General features: G+C 43.7%; 1 protein-coding gene across 1 annotated transcript; it reads left to right on the forward strand.

Annotated features, from left to right (window-relative positions):
• Positions 1 to 564: 564 nt before the first annotated feature.
• LOC102908958 (BPI fold-containing family A member 2) lies at positions 565 to 8047 on the forward strand. Its single transcript, XM_006997436.4, has 7 exons — positions 565 to 685; positions 2780 to 2921; positions 3489 to 3596; positions 4588 to 4740; positions 6813 to 6894; positions 7484 to 7547; positions 8010 to 8047. The coding sequence occupies exons 1-7, from the start codon at positions 565 to 567 to the stop codon at positions 8045 to 8047; spliced, it is 708 nt and encodes a 235-aa protein (XP_006997498.1).
• Positions 8048 to 24435: the final 16388 nt, after the last annotated feature.

Below are 24435 nucleotides of genomic sequence, written 5' to 3' on the forward strand. Positions count from 1 at the left end.
AGGAGCCAGGTGAGAAAGGGTTTATACAGAGGGCGAGGAGCCGCACAGGGGGTTTTTGGAGGTTGTGAGCAAGGAGAGGAGGTGAGCTACTTGTTATTCAGCCTCTGAAGAGCAGATTTCTACCTTAACCTTTGAGTCTTGGAGGTTCTTTGGAGGGACAGAGGTTTAATTAAGTTCTCTTTGTAGCATTGCGAGAGTTGGAGCGGAGGGAACAGATTTTCCTCCATCTCCAGCCCTTGAGGCCTCACTGCTGCTGGTAGCCTCGGAGTTGCAGTTGCTGCTTCAGACAGCCGTGGCTTAAAAGGCAGCAGCCATTTAAATAAAGGACAACATCTATTTATTTCCTGAAATGTCATGACTTCATTTTTTTGTTAAGACAGAATAAAATTCCTCATTTTCTTTATCTACTCCTGAGGGTGGGCATCCCTGCTGGTTCCTTTTCTTACCTATTGTGAACAGAAGCACGTCTGTCTTGTAGGAAGGTCAAGTGTGAGAGCGACAGGCATTCACTGTGGGTTCTTTCCTCTTCTTCCTCCTGTGACCATCCAGGTGTCAGGACCAAAGATGTTCCAACTTGGGAGCCTTGTTGTCTTCTGCGGCCTGCTCATTGGGACCTCAGAATCTCTTCTGGGTAATGTTGTCAGTGCTGTGGATAATTTGAACGTTCAGAATCCTGTGTCTGGAGGTGAGTCAATATGGGTCCCACCTGCTTGTTGGTCCCAGAAGTAATCTTAATAAACACTATGACTGCAATAGCAAAGGCTGCTGGGAGGGAACAGTGTTGTCCTCTATGGGCAGCTTACTGAGAAATGTGCAGTCATTCAATTCCTGTCTCATTTACTTATTTTAGAAATAAATAGTACCAACATTATATCCTAATAGAGTCTTGACAATATATGTACAGGATAGATTTATCAAAGTGAGATTTCAAAATTTTAATTAATATGAATATCTTAAATAATGGCATCTATCCCACTTTCTCTAGTAGTCTGTGGGAGCGTGTCCCCCAACCCTGCTTCCTTTTAAGCACTAACATGGACAGCATTAACTGGTTTGCCATTATCAGAAATGAGAGGATGTAACTCATCTCACTTTGCATTTCTCTAATTCTAACCATCCTCTCATTTTTCATATCTTTAACACTGGTTTACATAATTTAGCTAAAGTGTTGTGTCAGAATTATTAGCATATGTTTCCATAGTTAGTTTGACCTTTTCTTACTGATCTGTGTTGACTGGCTGAAAGTAATATCAACCTACCTGGCTTGGATGTCTACAAACCACACAACTTTCTATTTAATTGCACCTCTGTTTTTTGCTATAGAGCTGGGCTAACTGACAAACAGGTATTATAGAAACAGGAAAGCTCTGCACATGCTGCCTTCAAACCTTGCCAATGTTTAGGGAACTTTCAAAGATGAAGAAAGGAGCCATCCTCTCATTCCACAGCTGGGGAATCAAAGAAGAGAGAAGGGGGTGTCAGGTTCAAAGTTACTAGGGAGTTATATTGCTTAGAGATGGAGATCTCTAAGCAATGCTTGCTGAGGTGGCCTTGTATGCATTGTTATAACAGGTAGATCCTGTCCATCACAGGGCCAGCTTGCAGTATTGTGATTCTATCTATTTGACTAAAAGTGTTCTTAATATTTTATTTTCAGTTGTATGAATTTATCCCTCTTATATATCTGTGTGTGTGTGTGCCCCCAGAAGCCAAAAAAGGGTGTCAGATCCCCATGGGAAACACATGGTTATCAGCCATCCAACATGTGTGCTGGGAACTGAACTCGAATCTTCTACAAGAGTTGCAAGCACTATTAATGCTAAGCCATCTCTCCAGTCTCACGACTGCATTGAGAACACAGGTAGTATGTGGTCGGTCATGCACTACTCAGTACAGACAGGAAAGCAGTCCAGAAACAAAGGTTAATCTTCACAGTTGTGTGATTTCAGTAGCTAACGCTGGAGGATGGACTAAAACACCACTGTACAAATGGGACAAAACATACATGACAGCAAGTTTCTAAGCGAAAATGCTTTACACCCAGAAAAATGAAACAGGGTACAAAATGTGGAAAAATTAACAGGCAAAACCTTGTTACCATAAATATTTTAAGGTAGCATTTTAAGCCATGTGCCCTTTTGAGAATAAGGGATTATTGTTGTTTTGTTTGGTTTGTCCCTGAGTTAATAATTGCTTTTTTTTCCACAGTAGAGATATTTTCTACACAAACAACCCTAACACTTCACACATTCCTTCTGGCACATGGCACTTATTCTGTTAATTCCCCAGTTATTCTTCGAGATCCTCTGTTAGGACACTCTATCTCCTCCTCCAATGTCAATTCATTTTTTCTTGGCCTGATTGCCAGCTGTCATTTTGGGACCCCTATTTTCCACTTTCACTGGTTGGAGCAATACTTTCCCTCTATACTCTTTCCTTCATTCTAGATTTTTCCATTTCTTGGTTTATTCTCTCAAGTGCTTAACTAAGTTTCTCAGACCCATGTGAGCATCTCATTAAGAGTAACAGATCCTCAAGTTATTCCTGAAAACAGGTATACATAATGAACTTCATCAGTGCACATATTCATCTCTGTAGACATATTCCTTAGGAGTCTTGGGTTCATCTCTTGTATGATGGAGATGGTAGCAATCTTTTCTCACTGAGATGTTGCAGAGACTGAATGAAGCAGTGCAGAAAAACTGACTTCTCTGAGCCAGGAGGATGGGAGCTCATTCCCTGGTGGTGCAAACACTGATTGATGACTGCTTTTTGACAGATGTCCTTCAGAACCTGAATCTAGATGTGGGGTCACTTCAGGAAACCAAGGATTGGTCATCAGCCAGTAACAACATTCTAGGAGTTTTGAACACACTGGACCTTGGCAAATTAAACCTCCTTTCATCTCAAAAAGGTTTAGGGTGAGTTGGTGCTTCTTTGCTCCCAGAAAAGGAACTACCTGTGTACCCAGTTTCAAAGAAAGATGGATAAGCCTTGTCTTCCCCTACAGAGTTGAGGAGTTCTGACATAAGGTTCATTAGAGCTTGAGTAAGTCTGAGGAGGGATACAGGGCCAGTCTGGACAGTTTACACATCCGGGTTCCCACAGTCTGTAATTTCAGGCTGAAAGTGACTGTTCCATTTGTCCTAATATCCACTTGTATCTTGGTACCTAAAGCATTTCTCTAAGAATGACACTGTTCTTCTTCAAATATAGCTAGGAGTAAAAGTACAAGTTCCTTCAAGGGACAGAAACCTGGAATCCACACCCCTTAGTCCCAAGCATGGCTTCATAGAGCTTTGAGTCACACAGTCCTGGGTTCAGGTTCTATCTCTGCTGCCTATTGTTTCCCTGGCTCAGTCCACTGCCCCTGAGAGTGCAAATGCTCACATTTCTGAAGAGGATGTAGTGAGGACAAGAGGGTGATGAGGAGAGGTGCAAGTGCTTCAAGGAAGAATGACAAGAGGGAACTTATGGATTTTGTGCAGATTGCGAATCAACAAACTCAGCCTCCTGGACCTGCAAGTTGGCCTGTCTTCCACCGGCAAAGGCATCGACCTGAAGCTGCCCGTGGTTGTGGATGCCTCTGTGTCTCTGTGAGTATGTGTTGCTTGGATTTAGGAGGTGGAGTGCAATATGGACTATTTGAGTAGGCACTTAATTCCCAGCTACTCTTTGGCCTCTGACCAAATTTCCCAATCTGTAAAAGATGGGATCCTCTGAATTCTAAATCCCAGTCTTTAAAGTATTCTACTGAAAGCATGCCATGTTAAGTAAATGAATGTTGTATACAATATGCTTTTGTGTGCATGCTGCATGTGTGCACTTGTGTGTATAAAGTTTTATGTGCACTCACATGTGTTTGTGGAGTTCAGAGGTCAACATCATGAAACTGCCTCAATACGATGAGTATGCCAGGTTAATTTTTGAGATAGAGTCTCTCACAGTACTTAGAACTCATAGATTGGGGTAGGCTTCCTGGATAAGTAAAATACAATTTTTAAAGTTTTTCAATTTAAAATGAGAGGAACAGAAAAACAACGAAGTCAAGAACCTGTGCAAAAGAATCTCTGGAGATTGGGTGTATCCTTCACAGACAGCCCTTTCTCAGTATGTGTGAGTCTCTGGCCTCAATCACCCACACAGGGCGGAGGGGTGTTTGTATTTGATACATTTATGAAGCCATGAGCTGTGACAGTTACTTTACTTTTCTATGACCAGTATTTAGTGCTAAAAAAATGAGAGTGATTTATGTACTAGCACCGTTATAATGCTTAGATTGATTATACCAGGTATAATACTTTAAATTAATGCCCACAGGTAATTTGTGTTGTAAAATGTTATTAATTAATTTTTGTTATTAGTTTCATGCCAAGTAAAAATCTTGCATGTGATAGAGATGCATGGCCCAGATAAGTCTGATTTAAACATGCAAATTTTGTAGAGTATATGTAACATGTTGACATTACTGTTATGATGTTAACATTGCCCATAGACCCTGAACTGTGTGCACCCACATAGATGAAAACCAGTGCAGCCTACAAAGCTTTCTAGACCTGTGCCTGGTGTGACTCTTGTTTTCTGCAGGCCTATCATTGGCTCCGTGGTCGATGTTGCTATTTCCTTGGACCTTATAACTTCACTCACTGTTGAAACCAATGCCCATACTGGTCTTCCCACACTGTCCATTGGAAAATGCTCAAGTAACTCAGACAATATCTCCATTTCCTTGTTGGGCAGGTAAGGCTCATCCATCCCAGCAGAGCTGAGCTTTCGGGAGACTTTAGGACCCTGACTTTCATCCTGTTCCTACACCTGGGAAGAAGCATGGTGTACAGTACAATCAGGCTAGACTCAAGTATCAACTCTGTCACAACTATCAGCTCAGTCACTCTGCAGCTTCATCTTTTGAGGCCTCAGTTTACACATCTGTGTATGAGAACAGTAGAGATCTGTACTAATCAGTTTCTGAGATGAAGACATGAGAAAATACACATTGTTTAGCTGAGAGCCTGGAACATGCTAAGTGCTCAAGAGCCATGATATCTACACTGGCTCTATGGACTGTTCCTTTCCACTACTGAGGCAGGAGGATGGACATTTCCTGCCATAATCATGCATTTCCCTATGGTACCTTTCAATTGGGTCAATGTGCCTCATGCCATAGAAGATGTTAACATTGCATCTACCTCCACTGGGAGGCAGTTGGTAAATTAGGTGCTAGCATGGGATCTGATTATCCTGAAGTAATCACAATCCTCTGGAAAATTCCTAGAGTGAGATCCTGACATCCTAATCTTGTCATTTTCCATCACTGATTCCAATTGATCCTCAAAATCTACATCTTTAATTGTGCATTTAATAAAGCATGTTTGGCTCAAACAGGGGTTGGAGGAGGTGATGCCATCCAATGTCTAGAGAAGAAACCTCACCTGTAAGCCTTGATCAGAATTAGAGGGATGGCCTCTGTTCCTAGTCTTGATAATCGTGTCTTGAGTCCATCCATCTCCCTGTACCAAAGACCTGATATGATATCAAAGACAGGACCACAGTCTGCCAAGCTGTGGAAACTCTTGTGGAGTTTCTGCCAGGAAACTCATGTTGTTGCACTGGGTCTGAATATCCATGGCCAAGAAGACTCTCATGATGCTGGTCTGTCCTCACTCTACTTTCGATGCATTGGCTTTTGTTCTGTGCCTCAGACAAGCTTTTTCCTACCACAAAACACCTTACCTGAATTGAAGGTATCTTTTCATCTTTCAGGACCCTTGCTAGATTCCTTCTCTTTTCTTATAAGAATGTACTCTTAAACTTCAGATTACCTGTGTCTCTTGTCATTGTGTACTCATATTTTGAGACAAGGTCTCACTTTAGAGCTTTGGTTAGCTTCAATCACAGAGATCTACCTGCTTCTGTCCCTGAGTTTTGGGGTCATAGTGGGTGGCACCAGACTGGGTATGACACTGTCTATTTAACTAGACCTGTTCTTTGTTTATGTTGTGTGTTGGGAGATGGGATGTTCTGTGTGGGCACACATGCACATGTGCCAGTGGCTGGAGATCACCAAGTAGGCTAAGCTGGCTGAAGAATCTACCTGTCTCTGTCTTCACCGCTCTGGATTATATGCGTTTGCTATCAACTGGCTTTTCCTTCTTGTTTTAAAAATATGGCTACTAAAGATGGAACCTGTGTCCTCATGCTTACAAGGCAAATACTTTGCAGACTAGGCTATCTCATTGTCCCACTTCACTCATTCTTCTAGTCAAAAATCTATTTTCCAGGCAGATATTGTTATGAGCCCTGGAGAAGGAAAATATCACGAGGAAAAAGCAGGCAGAGGACTATTTGGTCCATCATAAATTTAAGGAAAAATGAGAAGCCCTACACAGACCACCATACTTAGCACGGCACAAGGAGAGAAAATCCTCCCTTCAGTGAACACTCAGGATGGGAACCTCAGGATAACTGGATGAGAATTGAAGGGGAGGAGGCAACCTCCATGAGACTTGTTTATGAAGGAGGTGAAAGGCTGGTTGTTTTTTGCCCAATGCCCAAAGCTGAGCCTGGTGCTCTGTAAATAGAAGCTGAGTGAATGATGCTGTGTCAGGGCTGTAGTGAGCACTCAGGCACTGAGGAAGTAACTATTAGGAGTGAGATGCTCAGGTGCTCAGTGGTGGTCCATCCTGATATAGGCCACTGGGCCACAAGCTGAAATGAGTCCACAGAGCAGAGTTGTGGGTCACCTGATTTCCTGAGGACTCTCTCAGCTATGCTGAACTCTTGACCAAGCTTTGCAATCCCCTCTTTTCCAGACGAAACACCTTGGTCAACAGAATTCTGGATAGTGTATCTGGTCTCCTTACAAATACTGTAACAAGCCTGCTGCAAAACCAAGTAAGTCCTCAGCTCTTGGCACCCAGAGCCAGGTCTCGTGAGGATCACAGAGGTATCTGTTGGTATGACTGTTTGCTTAGGACACTGTCTCCTGTGATGTCCAGATTTCTCTTTGGGAAGTCTGTGGGCACCTCTTTTCCCCCCTCCCCCAGTAGCTGAACTGCATAGAGAGGAGGCAGAAATCAGATGATGCCTTGAGCTGTTTACCACATCCATGCCCCACCTGTCACTTTAAGATAATGGTTCCTTGTAATCAACACACTTTCATTTAAAGACTGTGTTTGAGCACCTGTGAATGGGAATCTGCAGGGAACTTTGAATTAGGCTCCCCAAATTCAAAGGACCTTGAAATTCCAGGGTTCAAGAGTTTAAGGTTTAAGGAGTCTAGATGCTAGTTCTCAGCAGCCTGTGATATAGCTGGGTCATGCGCTTCAGTTCATAGTTCTAGGTAGCTAAGGTTAACTGTTCTCAGGTCCTAGAAATGAGCCCCTCTGTCAGGAAAGAGTGGTCAGTGTGTTGTCAGCAAAGTCTCATCTGTTTTCTATCTCTCTCCCCCTCTTTTTTCTCTCCATTTCTATCTGGCTCTCAGATATGTCCTGTGCTCCAGTTCCTCCTCAGCAACCTGAACATCAATCTTACTCAAGACCTCCTTTGTAAGTCACAGCTTGGGGACTGGAGAGCCTTCCATGGGCCAAGACAACAGCTGTGGGAGTTGCCCCAGGCAGGGACCTTGAATCCTGACCAAGTTGGGCTCTTGGCTTCTCTCCCCCTCATTGGGGCCTCCTTTGAGGCTTATGCTCCTCATGACTTGCTGGGGCAACAGGAATCAGGCACCCAGGATGTCAGGCCCTGGAGGTGGCCCTTCTGTGGTTATGCCCCTTTACACATCCTTCTGTCTCTTGTATGCACTACCTCATTGGGTCCTCAAGAGAGTCTGTTCAGTCATTACACACTTTTAGGGGCACTGTTACCCACTTTCAGGTGAAAAGTGACATACTTGAGGTCACAGAAGGGACAGAATGATGAGCAGGAGGGAGGTAATGAGTTGGGTGGGCTTCTGTTCAATTTCCCATGGCAAATACTGAGGTTTTAATCTTGAGTTGGTTTTTTTTCAGCTAATGTACTGACAGGACAGTTACCAGTCTCCCTCTGAAGAGGAAGGAGCAGAAGGAGAAATGCTGTGACACCCGGATGGTACAGTGTCCTCGTTACTTTTTTATTGCTGTGAGAGAACAACATGACTGAGGAAAATTATAATAGAAAGGATTTATTTTGGCATTCACAACTCAAGAGGGTTAGAGCCCAGGACTGTCATGGTGAGGAGCATGGCAGCAGATAGGCAGGCATGGCACTGGAGCAGTAGCTGAGAGCTCATGTATTGAGACAAAATCACCAGGCTAAATGAGCTAACTAACATGGCCTTTGAAATTTTAATACCCATCCCTAGTGACACACCTCCTCTAACAAAGCCATACCTCCTAATCTTCCCAAACAGTTTGTCTAACAGGGGACCAAGTAGTCAAACACATGAGCCTATGGTGGCAGTCCTCATGAAACCCCACAGGTAGACTCTTTGTCCTTGCACAGCAGCCTGTCAGGAAGCTAGGGGCAGGCTTGTTTTACTTCTGTCAGAAGACAAGAGAATCTCAACCCTGATCCTGACTCCGGGCTGAGCTCTGAATTTGAGTACACCCTGAAACCTGGGCCTGGATCAATAATCCAAACTCAGCTTGGGTCTTTGTTACTAAATGAATTTGGACTGAGTCCAAATTTTGAGCATAGACACTTGTCCTTGGCCTGCCTCCTGACACTGGCTTTGTGGGCATGGCTTCTACTCAGTCTTTTCCCATCTGCCATTGTTCCAGAGGAAAGGATGAGAAGGGGTCAGGGCCAGGTGGAAGAACAAGACCACAAATCTACAGCTTTCTCTCTCTCCTCTCCATGGGCTAATCTATGCTGGAACTTCAGGAATGAGTGGAAACAGGGAGGGCAAGCTTCTGTGGATCTACTCAATGTCCAATGAAAGCCAGCTCCCACTGCTGCTGTGACATCCAATGTCCTCACACCCTGTGTTCTCATTCCAGGTTAGTCCCCAGTGGCTTCATCTGACTTCCTGTGGCATTTCTCTCTAGAAAGTGCTACCACCATCCACACAAGGTCTGCGTGAGCCCACCTGAAGGACCCTTCCTGACTCCCTTTTTCTCTCAGTGGTCTCCACCCTTGCTATCACCACCCCAGCATTAAAAACCTAACTGCATCCCAGTGTGTGGCTTTCTTTAATCCTTGTGTAATAGAAGTTGTTGGTAGGGTGTGGTGGTGTATGTGTGGGGTGAGATTGCAGCTTAGTGGATGAAACAAACCCACAGCTGGAAGTTCCACCAGTGTACAACTTACAGCTTTATTTTATGCATAGAGCCACAGAAGCATGGAGAGAGTAGCCACACAGCCACTGTGTGACTGTGGCAGGACACCAACCACCAGCTACAAATGCACAAGTGTGTATTTGCACCTGCTGTGTGCTAGCCTGGCAGTGGAATTGAGTTATCTTGGGTCACAACCTTACTCAGAGCTTTGCCATGACACCTCAATGGTCATGAAGACTGGCATAGAATGAGGACCACCCCTGTCCAATGAGGCCCAGAAGCACAGATAGAAAAGCTCAGGTGACTGTGACCTTTCTTCTCTGTCTTTTACTTAGGAGCACTCAAGCTCTTATGCTCTCCAACCAGACTTAACCCTCCATTGATACTCAGTTCCTTGATACCACTTCCAGAGTGATATATGGGAATCTTAGTCTCTTTGGGGATGCCATGGATCATGGTGACACCCAGTGGTTCCTGATACCACCCTAGTTAGGGAGTCTGCAACTAAAGGGGTCTTCTAATTACTTCACTATATCCTAATGCCATGACCTTGAAGTACATGCTCCTGGGGCGGGGTTGCTCGGGGACCCTGAAGACCTGGAATGCACATAAGTGCTGCTTTCTCTTTACTCCCTGGTGGTTTTGGATCCTGGGACACACCAGGCAAATCTCAGGTGGAAGAACAGCATGGCATCATGCCTAACCTTTCCAAGGTCCTGTAACAAATTCCTCTATTCTGTCTTGTGAGTTTTCTTTCCCGAATAAATTCCTTTGCCCTTACAGCAGACTCTGTGGATTTCTCCCATCACAGAGAGAGATGGCAGAGACAGAACACATATTGTTCAGTCACAGATGTACGCTGAAACCTTTACACTCCCTGGATTATGAATGGCATTGGGGCTTAGTCTACTGTTAAATTTTTGCCTCCTCTGGACTCCCAGAAGAATAAAGAAAGGATAAAGAGAGGCTGTCAATAAAGTGGTCCAGGACAGACAGTGGCCAATCAACAACCCCTGCTCTAGGACTTGAGGCTCAACCCCCAGCCCTGCTCTCCTCCCATCGGTCCTGGGAAAAGCTGTTTCAGCCGCTCACATTCTTGCTAGCTTTCAGAACACTAGAAGCCTCTTTCCCATGCTAGGCACATCCTGCAGCAGAGCAACAGCCAAATAACCAAAATTCCCAAAGGGAAGGAACAGTGCAGGTGTCAATGTGGTGACAAACCAGGGCATGGGAAATCTAGACCGGTGAACTCTGACCTTAACATCACTGTGCACGTCACTCCTCCCTTCACTCACCTGTGCTGTTGTACTTAAACATCTGCAAGGTTCGGAGTCACTGCTCTAGATTCTAAGTTCACTACAATGAAGAGCACACACAAGGCTCTCTGTGTCCCCAGGGATGGTGTTCTGTTCTAGTCAACTGACAACCAATAGAGAAATGCAGAGCCCACCACATCACAGAGAGGGCTTGGTATTTTAGGAAGACAAAGCAGGAGGTTATGAGAGGAGGAGGTGGGAACTGGTAGGTTGACAGAAGACAGAAGGCTGTTTGAGGGTGAGAACTTCAGGATGAGCCATGTGGTTTAGCACAGGAGCTGTGCCAGGGCACAGGCAAAGGATGTAGAAAGGGTGTGAGGCAGCCATGAATGAGTTTTCTTTAAGCACAGAAAGCAGGAAAAGTGCTTGGTGTATAGAGGGAAGTCACTGTGATGGGACATTTACAAGAGTGATGTTGGGGTTGCTTCCCCAAGAGGAGCTGGCACTGTTCATCTCTGGGGTCATTTATTTATTTTTGACTTCTCTGTGCTGGTTACATTCTTCTCAGATGACACAATTTGAAATCCCTTAGAAAGACGCATCAAAGCTTGGGATAAAACTTAGCACATAAATTGCTTGCCATGCAAACCTGAGGACCTGAGTTTAATCCCCACCACTCCTATCAAAAAGTCAGGTGTTGTGGTGCACACTTGTAATTCCAATGCTGGGGAGTAGAGTTGTGGGGATCTCTGGGGTTCACTGGCCAGCCAGTCTTGCCTAGCCAGTGAATCTTTGGCCAAGTGAGAGACACTGTCTCAAAATTAAGGTGGATGGGATCCAAGCACCAACATCCAAGACTAATCTCCAGTCTCCATGTGTTCATACATGCCTGTTCACCTGCAAGTACACACACACACACACACACACACACACACACACACACACACACACAAACACCACCACCACCATCACCACCACCACCATACCGTCCGTCCATCCGTCCACCCATCCATCCATCCATCCATCCATCCATCCATCCATCCATCCAGTTTCTTCTGTGGTTTACTGTTCTTTAAAATGCTCATTCTTGTATGACTTCCTACAGTCTCCTCTGCCCTTTTCTTTCTCCTGCACTTGAATATGGGCATGTTTAGACAGAAGATATAAGCCATTTGCTGTTTGATGTGAAATGCCTGGATAAACTCTCAAGCTCTAGACTGGTGAGAAAAAGCATTTGATGCATCTGGTTACAATTAGGTGCCCTGTGCTGGGTTCTGTGGAAATAGATAAAGGAGCCCAGCAGCCATGCCAGGGGCTTTGGCAGGTTTACTGAGGTGGCTGGGTCTGATGGGTTTATAAGGATGACTAGGAGTTCTCTGGAGGAAGTCCCATTGTCACAAGAGGTTACAACATATGCAAAGCCACAGGTAGGAGAGGTGTGGTTGAATGGTGGAGAGATTCTCTGAGGATGATCCTAGGCATTGTGGAATGGGTCAGACTCCTGTGGGGCGTGGGCTTGATTTGATAGTCTTCTGTGCACCTGCTGTGTCAAGAGAGGGTGTGTATCATGATAGATTGTGTCACTAAAAGTATATCCCATGACAAGAGACATAAGAAGCTGAATGTGAACAGCTCAATTGAATCTGTTTTCTTGGTTGCACAGCTCAGCTATGTCATTTTCTACATCCATGCTACCCATGTGATATATAACAAAAGGTATGCATGTCATCTTGATTTTCTATTGATTTTCTAGTGGAACGATGATTCTGGGAGCATAGCTCAATGGAAAACTATTTGACTAAAGGATTTGAGGCCCAGGGTCCAAAAATATATTTTCCTTTCCTAATATTGCAAAGTATGTTCAATTCAACATGTCATCAATATGAAAATTTAAGGGCACATACTACATTCTATGTTTCTGCTCTGGCTTGGAGGTCATGTGCATTTCATGTGTGGTGCACATTTGCATTGAGTCATCTGAAGAGCTATTATCTGCTGTTCATCCTGACCATTATGGACAGTGAGACTCTAACTAAACAAACTAATTTGCTATCATTGGCAAAACTCTGAAAGTCTTATAGCATCTCCCTTTATCCCCACATATACCAGTATCTACCAATGCCATCCCCAACACCTTATGAGCTGTGACTCCTATGATAGATAGCCCACATATGAATTTGGTTTAGCCAAATAAGAATTTTTTCAATGTGAACAAGTTGCTGGCATTAAAAACAAGAAATAGTTGATGGTCAGTAGGTAATTTGGCAATGCCTTGAATACTTGTGTCTTGAAGTAGACAAAGATGAAAGAGAGGGCACTTTCTGCTTAGGCAATCATGGAGAAATATTACCTAGGACTGGATGAGTTCAGCACCTTGGAAAGTACAAGACTATAGGAGTGAGAACAGAGAGGATGGCACAGACTCTCTTGTGGCATCCTGTCTATTCAGTAAGAGTATGATGCTGACTGATTCCTTGAGCTCCATCTCTGGGACACACAAAAAGTCAGATTGCTTGACTGCCATCTGTGATGCCAGCATTCCTACAGTGAGATGAAAGGGAGGATGAGAATAAAGCATCAAACAGAAGCTCACAAGCCAGCTAACCTGGAGTGGAAGAAACTACAGTCCAAGCTCTGTCACAACAAGATGGAAGGAGAGAACTGTGTCACAAAAGGTGTCTAATCTGCACAAATGTGCTGTGGCATGTGTCAATCTATGCCCCCCCTCTCTCACACACACTCACACAGAGGGAGGAGAGGGAGGGGAGAGAGAGGATATTATTAGAGGAATTAGTCAATATGACTCAATGAAATCTTTAGATGGCCAAATTCATTGATAAAATGATGTAAACTGGTTGACTGGATTTAAGAAATAATGTATCAAATTGTCTATTTTCTTTAAGAAACAAAACTCATTGATAATGAGACATACAGAGTGAGAGTCAAAGAATGAAAGTCAACCTTTCAGGCCAAATTTAGTTATAGGAGATAAAGAAATCTGCTTCATATAAACAAAGGAACATTTCACTAGGAAGTATAACAATTGTAAATATAAATGTACCAAATATGGGGGCTCTCAATGTGATAATTTGCAAGTGGCCATAAAAAGTGAGATAGATTCTGATGTGGTAACAGACTGACATCAATATACTACTTTTATTTATTTATTTTTATTAAGAAAAAATTTCCATTCATTTATACACCAAAGATCTCCCTCTTCCCTTCTCCCATCTCCCAGCCTCTCCCTCCCAACCCATCCCCCACTCCCACCAAAAAGAAGGCAAGGCTTCCCATGAGGAGGCACATCCAGTAGAGGCAAGTCCAAGTCCTTGTCTCAAGGCTAGACTTGGATGAGAGGTGTCCATCATAGGTAGTAGGCTCCAAAAAGCCCACTCATGCACCAGGATGGATTCTAAATCCACTGCCAGGGGACCCAGCAAGCAGATTAAGCTACACAACTGTCTTGCCATGCAGAGGGCCTAGCCCAGTCCCATGCAGGCTCCACAGCCATTGATCAAACTTTCATGAGTTCCCACTGGCTTGGTTTGGTCATCTCTGCAGGTTTCCTCATTATCATCTTGACACACTTGCTCATAGAATCCCTCTTCTCTCTCCCTGAATGGTCTCCTGGAGCTCTGCCTGGTGCCTGGCTGTGGATCTATGCATCTGCTTCCACCAGTTGCTGGAGAAATGCTCTGTGATGACAGTTAGGGTATTCACTGATCTGACCTCTGGAACCAGCCAGTTCAGTTCAGGCACCCTCTCCATTATTTTTAGTAGTCCTAGTTGAGGTCATCCCTGGTGATTCCTGGGAACTTCCCTAGTACCCTGTTTCTCTCTTTCCCCATGATGTCTCCCTCTATCATAGTATCTGTTTCACTGCTTTCACACTCCATCCCTGTTCCAGCTTGACCATCCCATTCTCTTATGTTCTCATCCTCCATCCCCTATCTTCCATTGCCCACCACTCATCCCTAATTTACTCATGGAGGACTCATCTGTTTCCCCTTCCCATGGTGATCCATGTGTCCCACTTTGTGTCTTTCTTGTTAGCCAGCTTCTCTGGAGTTGTAGGTTGTAGTCTGGTTATCCTTTGCTTTACATCTAGTATCCACTTATGAGTGAGTACATTTGTCCTTCTGAGTCTGGGTTACCTCACTCAGGATGATATTTTCTAGTTCCATACATTTGCCTGCAAATTTCATGATATCATTGTTTTTCTCTGCTGAGCAGTGTGTATATGTATCACATTTTCATAATCCATTCTTCAGTTGAGGGGCATCTATGTTGTTTCCAGGTTCTGGCTATTACAAATAATGCTGCTATGAACATAGTTGAGCATGTGTCCTTGTGGTATGATTGAGCATTCCTTGGGTATATGCCCAAGAGTGGTATAACCAGGTCTTGAGGAAGATTGAGTCCCAATTTTCTGAGAAACTGCCATACTGTTTCCAAAGTGGCACTCCCACCAACAGTGTAGGAGTGTTCCCCTTGCTCCACATCCTCTATCCTACTTTTATTTTTAAATGAGTCACCCCAAATAGGACACCAATAAAGAAACTGCAGCACTAAGCTGTGCCATAGAACAAATAGAACAAACATATCTGTGAAACATTCCAATCAACTGATATACAATATACATTTTTCTCAGAAGCTTGTAGAATCTTCCATAAAACAGACAATGTTCTAGGCAACAAAATGTATCTTTAAAAGTATAAGATATTTGAAATAATTTCTTGAATCCTATCATATCATAATTGGAAGAAACTTGAAATGTCTAGTCTGAAAAGCTACATAAATACTAAGAGACTGAATACTGCATTCTTGAGTGACCAATGGTCATTGAAAAAATTAATGAGGAAATAAAAAGTTCCAAGAATCAAATGAAAAGAAAACCACAAGTTACCAGAACCCTACTGACCTATCATTTTGATGTTGAAAATGGTGACCACTCTTTTGTTCTTTGCCTGGTGATCTGTTTCAGAGGAATTGTTCACACTGCAACCCTGCTGTACCAATAAAGTCATCTTGGATCAGGGACAGAGTCAGTGATTAGCTGACCAGAATTAACTATAGAGTTGTTGGAAGACTGAGGAAGTGGAATAGAGAGGGACAGGAAGAGAGAAGGGGGGGCGGCTGGTGGGATTTCCAGTGTTTTGGGATGAGAGAAACACAGAGATTAAGGTCAGCCCCTCTACTGTTCTTTGAATTTATCAGGTTTTTTTTTTAAATCTCAATTTCTGACTCCTGAGTTTTTCTTAATGCTAGAACAATTTAGGTAAATGCTATATCTAGTATTCAACATGTGGCCTTAGATGATGCCTAGGTGGCAAAGCTGCCACAGCCACACAAGCTCTGACTCTGATCCCTGGCAGACTGTGTCCTGTAGGCTGGCCTACACTGGAACACGGTGTCCCCTCAGCCCTGCTGCTGCATGATCGGGTGTCTACAGCCCAGGTGTGTGGTGCCAGGGCCAGGTGGCTTGGTCCTCTCCCACACTATGTTCTATGCTCCACTTGTAGCAGCAGGTGGCTTGCTCCTGTCTTGTGCCTTGTCCTCTACCATCAGTTTTAGGTGGCTTGGTCCTTTCCACACCATGTCCTAGCCATGTGGGCTTCTTCTATGTCCCTTTCTAGCCCCACTGGGAGGGATCCCCTTTTCCAAGTCCCCCCGGCAGCCCCTGAAATCCCCGCGCCCTGCCCCCACGCCCATCTGCCCGAGACCCCAGCCACTTCCTGAGACTTAGAGACTGGCCTCCAGCTCCCATCCTGCCCCCGACTTCCCTTCTGGACCAGAGGTGAGTATCCGGGTCCAACCCGGACCCCATCCCTGGGCACCAGCCACTCCAGGAAGACCTGCCCAACTTGGCCATAGGTTCTGGCCACCGGGCGGGTCCCCTTATAACCCCACCGGGAGGGATCCCCTTTTCCAAGCCCCCCTGGCAGCCCCTGCAATCCCCGCGCCCTGCCCCCACGCCCATCTGCCTGAGACCCCAGCCACTTCCTGAGACTTAGAGACCGGCCCCCAGCTCCCATCCTGCCCCTGACTTCCCTTCTGGACCAGAGGTGAGTATCCGGGTCCAACCCAGACCCCATCCCTGGGCACCAGCCACTCCGGGAAGACCTGGCCAACTTGGCCATAGGTTCTGGCCACCGCGCGGGTCCCCTTATAACCCCACCGGGAGGGATCCCCTTTTCCAAGCCCCCCTGGCAGCCCCTGCAATCCCCACCCTGCCCCCACGCCCATCTGCCCGAGACCCCAGCCACTTCCTGAGATTTAGAGACCGGCCACCAGCTCCCATCCTGCCCCCGACTTCCCTTCTGGACCAGAGTTGGACAAGAGAACTCCCTTTTGGACAAGAGAGAGAGACTTCCTGAATCTGTCAGCTCTTTCTGAAACAAGTACACTGATAAGACCAAGAAGGAACCACAAGGAGATGGGCAGACGTCAAGGCAGAAGTACATACAACAAAATGAAGAGCAATACAGCATCACCAGAACCTAGCCTGCCTCCAACATCTAGACCTGAACACCAAAAATTAGAAGAAGCAGAAGAAAGTAGCCTTATGAGTAACTTCATGAAGAAGGTAGAGGCTTGTGTAGAGGAAAAGACAAGAAAATTGGAAGAACACTGTAAACAACTAGAGGAAAGGACAAACAAATTAGAAGAAAACAATCAAGTCCTGGAAGAAAACAATAAAGTCCTGCAAGAAAACAATGAAGCACTGAAAGAAAATCATGAAAAAGTAATGAAACAAACAAAGGAAACAGTCCAAGAACTGAAAAGGGAAATTGAAAAAATAAAGAAGACACAAACAGAGGGAATGCTGGAAATAGAAAACCTGAGTAAAAGATCGGGAACTTCAGATGCAAGTATAACCAACAGAATGCAAGAGATGGAAGAGAGGATTTCTGGCATTGAAGATACAGTAGAAGAAATAGTTTCATCAGTCGAAGGAAACACTAAAGCCAACAAAGTCATGAACCAAAATGTCCAAGAAATTTGGGACACCATGAAAAGACCAAACCTACGAATTATAGGGATAGAAGAAGGTGAAGAATACCAACTCAAAGGCACAGAAAATATATTCAACAAAATAATAGAAGAAAACTTTCCCAACTTAAAGAAGGAAATGCCTATGAAGATACAAGAAGCCTATAGAACACCAAACAGACTAGACCCCCCAAAAAAGTCATCTCGACACATAATAATTAAACAACTAAATGTACAGAATAAAGAAAGAATATTAAGAGCAGCCAAGGAAAAAGGCCAAGTGACCTATAAAGGTAAACCCATCAGAATAACACCCGATTTCTCAATGGAGACTTTGAAAGCCAGAAGGACCTGGACAGATGTAATGCAGACACTAAGAGACCATGGATGTCAGCCCAGACTAATATACCCAGCAAAACTTTCAATCATCATAGACGGAAGGAACAAGACATTCGAAGACAAAGCCAGATTTAAACAATACCTATTCACAAACCCAGCCCTACAGAAAGCAGTAGAAGGAAAATTCCAACTGAGGGAAGTCAGATACACACACGAAAACACAGGCAATAGATAAAGCCACAACAGTAAACCCCAAAGAAGAGAAGCACACACACACTACCACCAAAAATAACAGGAATGAAGAATCACTGGCCATTAATATCCCTTAATATGAACGGACTTAATTCACCTATAAAAAGACATAGACTTACAGAATGGATACGAAAGCAGGACCCATCTTTCTGCTGCATACAAGAAACACATCTCAAATTCAAAGTCAGACACTACCTAAGAATAAAAGGCTGGGAAAAGACTTTCCAATCAAATGGTCTTAAGAAACAAGCAGGAGTAGCCATCCTGATATCCAACAAAATAGACTTCAAACTAGAGTCAATCAAAAGAGATCAAGAAGGACATTACATCCTCATCACAGGAAAGATCCACCAAGATGAAGTCTCAATTCTGAACATTTATGCCCCAAACACAAGGGCACCCACATATGTAAAAGAAACATTACTGAAGCTTAAACCACATATAAAACCCCACACATTAATAGTGGGAGATCTCAACACCCCACTTTCACCACTGGACAGATCTCCCAAATCGAAACTTAACAGAGAAATAAAGGACTTAACTGATGTCATGACCCAATTGGACCTAATAGATATCTACAGAACATTCCATCCTAACAAGAAAGAATATACCTTCTTCTCAGCACCCCATGGAACTTTCTCTAAAATCGACCACATACTTGGCCACAAAGCAAATCTCAACAGATACAAAACAATTGGAATAACCTCCTGTGTTCTATCAGACCACCATGGTTTAAAGTTAGATTTCAACAACAACAAAAACTACAGAAAACATACAATCTCATGGAAACTGAATAATGCTCAACTGAATCACCAATGGTTAAGGAAGAAATAAAGAAAGAAATTAAAGACTTCCTAGAGATCAATGAAAATGAAGACACCACATACCCAAACTTATGGGACACTATGAAAGCAGTGCTAAGAGGGAAATTCATAGCACTAAATGCCCACATAAAGAAGTTGGAGAAATCCCACACTAGTGACTTAACAGCACACCTGAAAGCTCTAGAACAAGAAGCAAAGTCTCCCAAGAAGAATAGACGCCAGGAAATTATCAAAGTGAGAGGCGAAATTAATAAATTAGAAACTAAGAGAATAATACAAAAAATTAATGAAACAAAGAGTTGGTTCTTTGAGAAAATCAACAAGATAGACAAGCCCTTATCCAAACTAACCAAAAGACAGAGAGAGAGAATCCAAATCAACAAAATCAGAAATGAAAAGGGGGACATAACAACAGACATTGAGGAAATCCAGAGAATTATCAGGTCATATTTTAAAAACCTCTACTCCACAAAACTGGAAAACCTAAAAGAAATGGACATTTTTTTGGATAGGTACCACATACCTAAGTTAAATCAAGACCAGATAAACTATTTAAATAGTCCAATAATCCCTAAGGAAATAGAAACAGTCATTAAAAGTCTCCTAACCAAAAAAAGCCCAGGACCAGATGGTTTCAGCGCAGAATTCTACCAGATCTTCAAAGAAGAGTTAATACCAATACTCTCTAAATTGTTCCACATAATAGAAACAGAAGGAACATTACCAAACTCCTTCTATGAGGCTACAATTACCCTGATTCCTAAACCAAACAAGGATGCAACAAAGAAAGAGAACTACAGACCGATCTCCCTCATGAACATTGATGCAAAAATACTCAATAAAATACTGGCAAACAGACTCCAGGAACACATCAGAACAATTATCCACCATGATCAAGTAGGCTTCATCCCAGGGATGCAAGGGTGGTTCAACATACGACAAGTCCATCAATCTAATACACCATATAAACAAACTCAAAGAAAAAACCACATGATCATCTCACTAGATGCAGAAAAGGCATTTGACAAAATCCAACATCCCTTCATGATAAAAGTCTTGGAGCCATCAGGAATACAGGGAACATACCTAAACATAATAAAGGCAATATATAGCAAACCAACAGCCAACATCAAATTAAATGGAGAGAAACTCAAAGCAATTCCACTAAAATCAGGAACGAGGGAAGGTTGTCCACTCTCCCCATACTTATTCAATATAGTACTTGAAGTTCTAGCCAGAGCAATAAGACAACATAAGGAGATTAAGGGGATTCAAATTGGAAAGGAAGAAGTCAAGCTTTCCCTATTTGCAGATGACATGATAATATACTTGAGTGACCCCAAAGATTCCACCCAGGAATTGATAAAGCTTATAAACACCTTCAGCAACATAGCAGGATACAAGATCAACTCAAAAAAATCAGTAGCCCTCCTATATACAATGGACAAAGAAGCTGAGAAGGCAATTAGAGATACATCACCCTTTACAATAGCCACAAATGACATAAAATACCTTGGGGTAGCACTAACCAAGCAAGTGAAGGACCTATATGACAAGAACTTTAAGTCCCTGAAAAAAGAAATTGAAGAAGATGTCAGAAAATGGAAAGATCTCCCATGCTCATGGATAGGCAGGGTTAACATAGTAAAAATGGCAATCTTACCAAAAGCAATTTACAGATTCAATGCAATCCCCATCAAAATACCAACACAATTCTTCACAGACCTGGAAAGAATAATACTCAACTTCATATGGAAAAACAAAAAACCCAGGATAGCTAAAAGAAACCTGTACAATAAAACAACTTCTGGAGGCATCACAATCCCTGACTTCAAGCTCTACTATAGAGCTACAGTAATAAAAAACAGCTTGGTATTGGCATAAAAACGGACATGTGGACCAATGGAATTGAATTGAAGACCCTGACATTAACCCACACACCTATGGACATATAATTTTTGACAAAGAAGCCAAAAGTGTACAATGGAAAAAAGAAAGCATCTTCAACAAATGGTGCTGGCATAACTGGATATCAACGTGTAGAAGGCTGCAAATAGATCCATATCTGTCACCGTGCACAAAACTTAAGTCCAAGTGGATCAAAGACCTCAACATAAATCCAGCTACTCTGAACCTGCTAGAAGAGAAAGTAGGAAGCATTAGCATAGGAGATCACTTCCTAAATATAACACCAGTGGCACAGACACTGAGACAAACAATCAATCAATGGGACCTCTTGAAACTGAGAAGCTTTTGTAGAGCAAAGGATATGGTCAACAAGGCAAAGTGACAGCCTACAGAATGGGAAAAGATCTTCACCAACCCCACATGTGACAGAGGACTGATATCCAGAATATATAAGGAACTCAAGAAATTAGACATCAAAACAACCAACAGTCCAATTGAGAAATGGGCTACAGAATTAAACAGAGAATTCTCAACAGAGGAAACCCAAATGGCTGAAAGACATTTAAGGAATTGCTCAACATCCCTAATCATCAGGGAAACGCAAATCAAAACAACTCTGAGATACCACCTTACGCCTGTCAGAGTGGCTAAGATCAAAAACACTGAAGACACTTTATGCTGGAGAGGATGTGGAACTAGGGGAACTCTCCTCCACTGCTGGTGGGAATGCAAGCTTGTACAACCACTTTGGAAATCAATATGGTGCTTTCTTAGAAAATTGGGAATCAATCTCCCCCAAGATCCAGCTATACCACTCCTGGGCATATACCCAAGAAATGCTCAATCATACCCCAAGAGCACTTGCTCAGCTATGTTCATATCAGCATTGTTTGTAATAGCCAAAACTTGGAAACAACCTAGATGCCCTTCAACTGAAGAATGGATAAATAAACTGTGGCACATATACACAATGGAATACTACTCAGCAGAGAAAAACAATGACATCATGCGGTATGCAGGCAAATGGATGGATCTAGAAAAAATCATCCTGAGTGAGGTAACCGAGACTCAGAAAGACAAATATGACATGTACTCACTCATAGGAAGATGCTAGATGTGGAACAAGGATGACTGGACTGCTACTCACATCACCAGTGAGGCTACCTGGAAAATGGGACCCCAAAAAAGACACGGAGAAATGGACGAGATCTACATGAACAGCCTGGTCATGAGTGGGAACAATGAAGGGCGACGGTTGAGGGAAAGAGAGTGGGAGATCCTAGCTGGATCAAGAAAAGAGAGGGAGAACAAGGAATAGGAGACCATGGTAAATGAAGACCACATGAGAAGGGGAGGAAGCAGAGAGCTAGGGAGGCCCACGGAGATCCACAAAGATTCCCCCGGAAAAGACTGCTGGCAATGGTCGAGAGACGGCAGAAACTGACCTACTCTGGTGATGGGATTGCCAGACACCCTGATAGTTGTGCCAGAAACCTCATCTAAGGACTGAGGAATCTGGATGCAGACATCCACGGCTGGGCCCCTGGTGGAGCACTTGGAGTCTAATTAGTGAGAAAGAAGAGGGTTTATATGAGCGAGAATTGTTGAAGCCAAGGTTGGATAAAGCACAGGGACAAATAACCAAATGAATGGAAGCACAGGATCTATGAACCAAAGTCTGAGGGGCCCCCTGAATGGGTGAGACAGTCATTTGGCTTGATCTGTTTGGGAGGCAGCTGTGCGTTGGTGCTGGGTCCTGGGCTCGTTGCATGTGTTGGCTGTTTGAATCCTGGGACTTATGCAGGGACACTTGGCTCAGTCTGGGAGGGGGGGGGAATGGACATGCCTGGACTGAGTCTACCAGGTCGATCCCGTTCATCAGGGGAGACCTTGATCTGGAGGAGGTGGGAATGGGGGGTGGGCTGGGGGGAGGGGGAAGGGGGAGAGAGGGGGAGAACAGGGGAATCTGTGGCTATTATGTTGAACTGAATGGTGTTGTAAAATAAAAAAAAACCCTTCCTTTCTATTTGGACAAAAAGGGAGAATTGTTTGCACTGCCACCCTACTGTGCCAATAAAGCCATCTTGAATCAAGGATAGAGTTAGCAATTAGCTGACTGAGATTAGCCATAGAGTTGCTGAAGACTGAGGAAGTTGAGTAGAGAGGGACAGGAAGATAGACTGAGGGACTGGGGGGTGGCATTCCAGGGGTTTTTGGATGGGAAAAACATAGAGAGTTTTTTTTTTTATCAGCCCTCCACTGTTCCTTGGATTCATCAGGTTTTTATCTCAATTTCTGACTTCCAAGTTTTAATTAATACTAGAACAGTTTAGGTAAATGCTATAGTGACCATCACTTTTTCCTCTGACCTCGTGACCACCATATAGTTCTGTGTTTATGGGAAATTTTTTGTTTTCAGATCTCACCTGTGAGCAAGCTTATACATCATTTGTCTTTCTGCCTGGATGTTTCCCTCTAGTCAATGACCCTTCCCCATCACTCAGCTCCTTCTCCAAGAAGACTTGGTGCTGAAGAGGCTAGTGAGCTCATATCAGTGGTGAGCTGACTACTGGGCTTCATTGACTGTCTAGGAGGTATCCCATTACAGGGACAAGAACTTGAAATCTTCATTGTTGACTTGAACAGAGCATTCAGCCTCAAGTAGAAGCTGACAGACAGTTATAAAAATGATTAATGGCTCCAGTGCAAGATACTCTAGGATGAACAAATGGAGGAAGGAACAGATAGATGCATAAAGGCAGGTCCAGTCCCCCAGGAGGGACCTGGAAGCTGACATAGGGCAAAAGACAGAATACAGGCCAAATCTTGGAGAGTCAGACAAGTATGCAGAAGAGCTCAACCAACTGGCCATGGCCATGGGTTTCCCAGCAGAGCCTTCCCATTGCCAGCAGCTAAACAGACAACCAAGGGTAATAAATTTGCAGAGCCCTGTTGTGATATGGAGAGCCCAGGGACAGTGGGGTCCAGCCTTCACTTTGAGTGTAGACACTCTCAGGCATGCTGTCCTCACCCCTATTGTCTCTGGCTACATTTCTCCTTTCTCTGCTTCCCTCTGTTCATTAGCTCTTCTCTCTTTTCCTTCTTTTCCTCTCTCCTTTCCTTCCTCACACCCTGCCTGTCATTCTTTCTTCCCCTCTCTCCATCTCCCTTCCTCTCTCCATCTCGTCATCTTTCTTTTCTCTCACCCTTCTTTCCTCCCACAAACACTTGTCCCCAACTGCAGCTCAGGTGCCAGCTGTGGAGAAAAAGATGGAAAAAGCAAGACACTCCGACATCTAGCATCTCAGAGGACCCAAGATCCACCTAAGAAGTCATTCTAGGTCCACTTTCTGGCTTCTTTGAAAGCTTTTAGCAAATGCTCAAGAAACATTTCACTGAAAAAGAAGGATTAAATCCCAGTCAAGTGTGAACAAGACCATTGGTTAGGTCCTGTCTTCCAGTCCAAGACCTGGAGGCTCTGTGTAACCCAGATTCAAGACAACAGCTTGGAGCAATGTTTCGTTTTTTAAATTATTTATATTACATGTAAATATTTTTGCTTGCATTGGTTTATGTGCACCATGTGTGGGCAGTTCCCTGAGGAGG

This window comes from Peromyscus maniculatus, chromosome 4 (assembly GCF_049852395.1).
Source record: "Peromyscus maniculatus bairdii isolate BWxNUB_F1_BW_parent chromosome 4, HU_Pman_BW_mat_3.1, whole genome shotgun sequence".
NCBI lineage: Eukaryota > Metazoa > Chordata > Mammalia > Rodentia > Cricetidae > Peromyscus > Peromyscus maniculatus.

Bases quoted from the DNA above. Each gene is read 5' to 3' on its own strand.
- LOC102908958 (XM_006997436.4), top strand. From the start codon at position 565: ATGTTCCAACTTGGGAGCCTTGTTGTCTTCTGCGGCCTGCTCATTGGG. The intron at 686-2,779 runs GTGAGTCAATAT...GCTTTTTGACAG, and splicing joins TCAGAATCCTGTGTCTGGAG to ATGTCCTTCAGAACCTGAAT. The intron at 2,922-3,488 runs GTGAGTTGGTGC...GATTTTGTGCAG, and splicing joins TCATCTCAAAAAGGTTTAGG to ATTGCGAATCAACAAACTCA.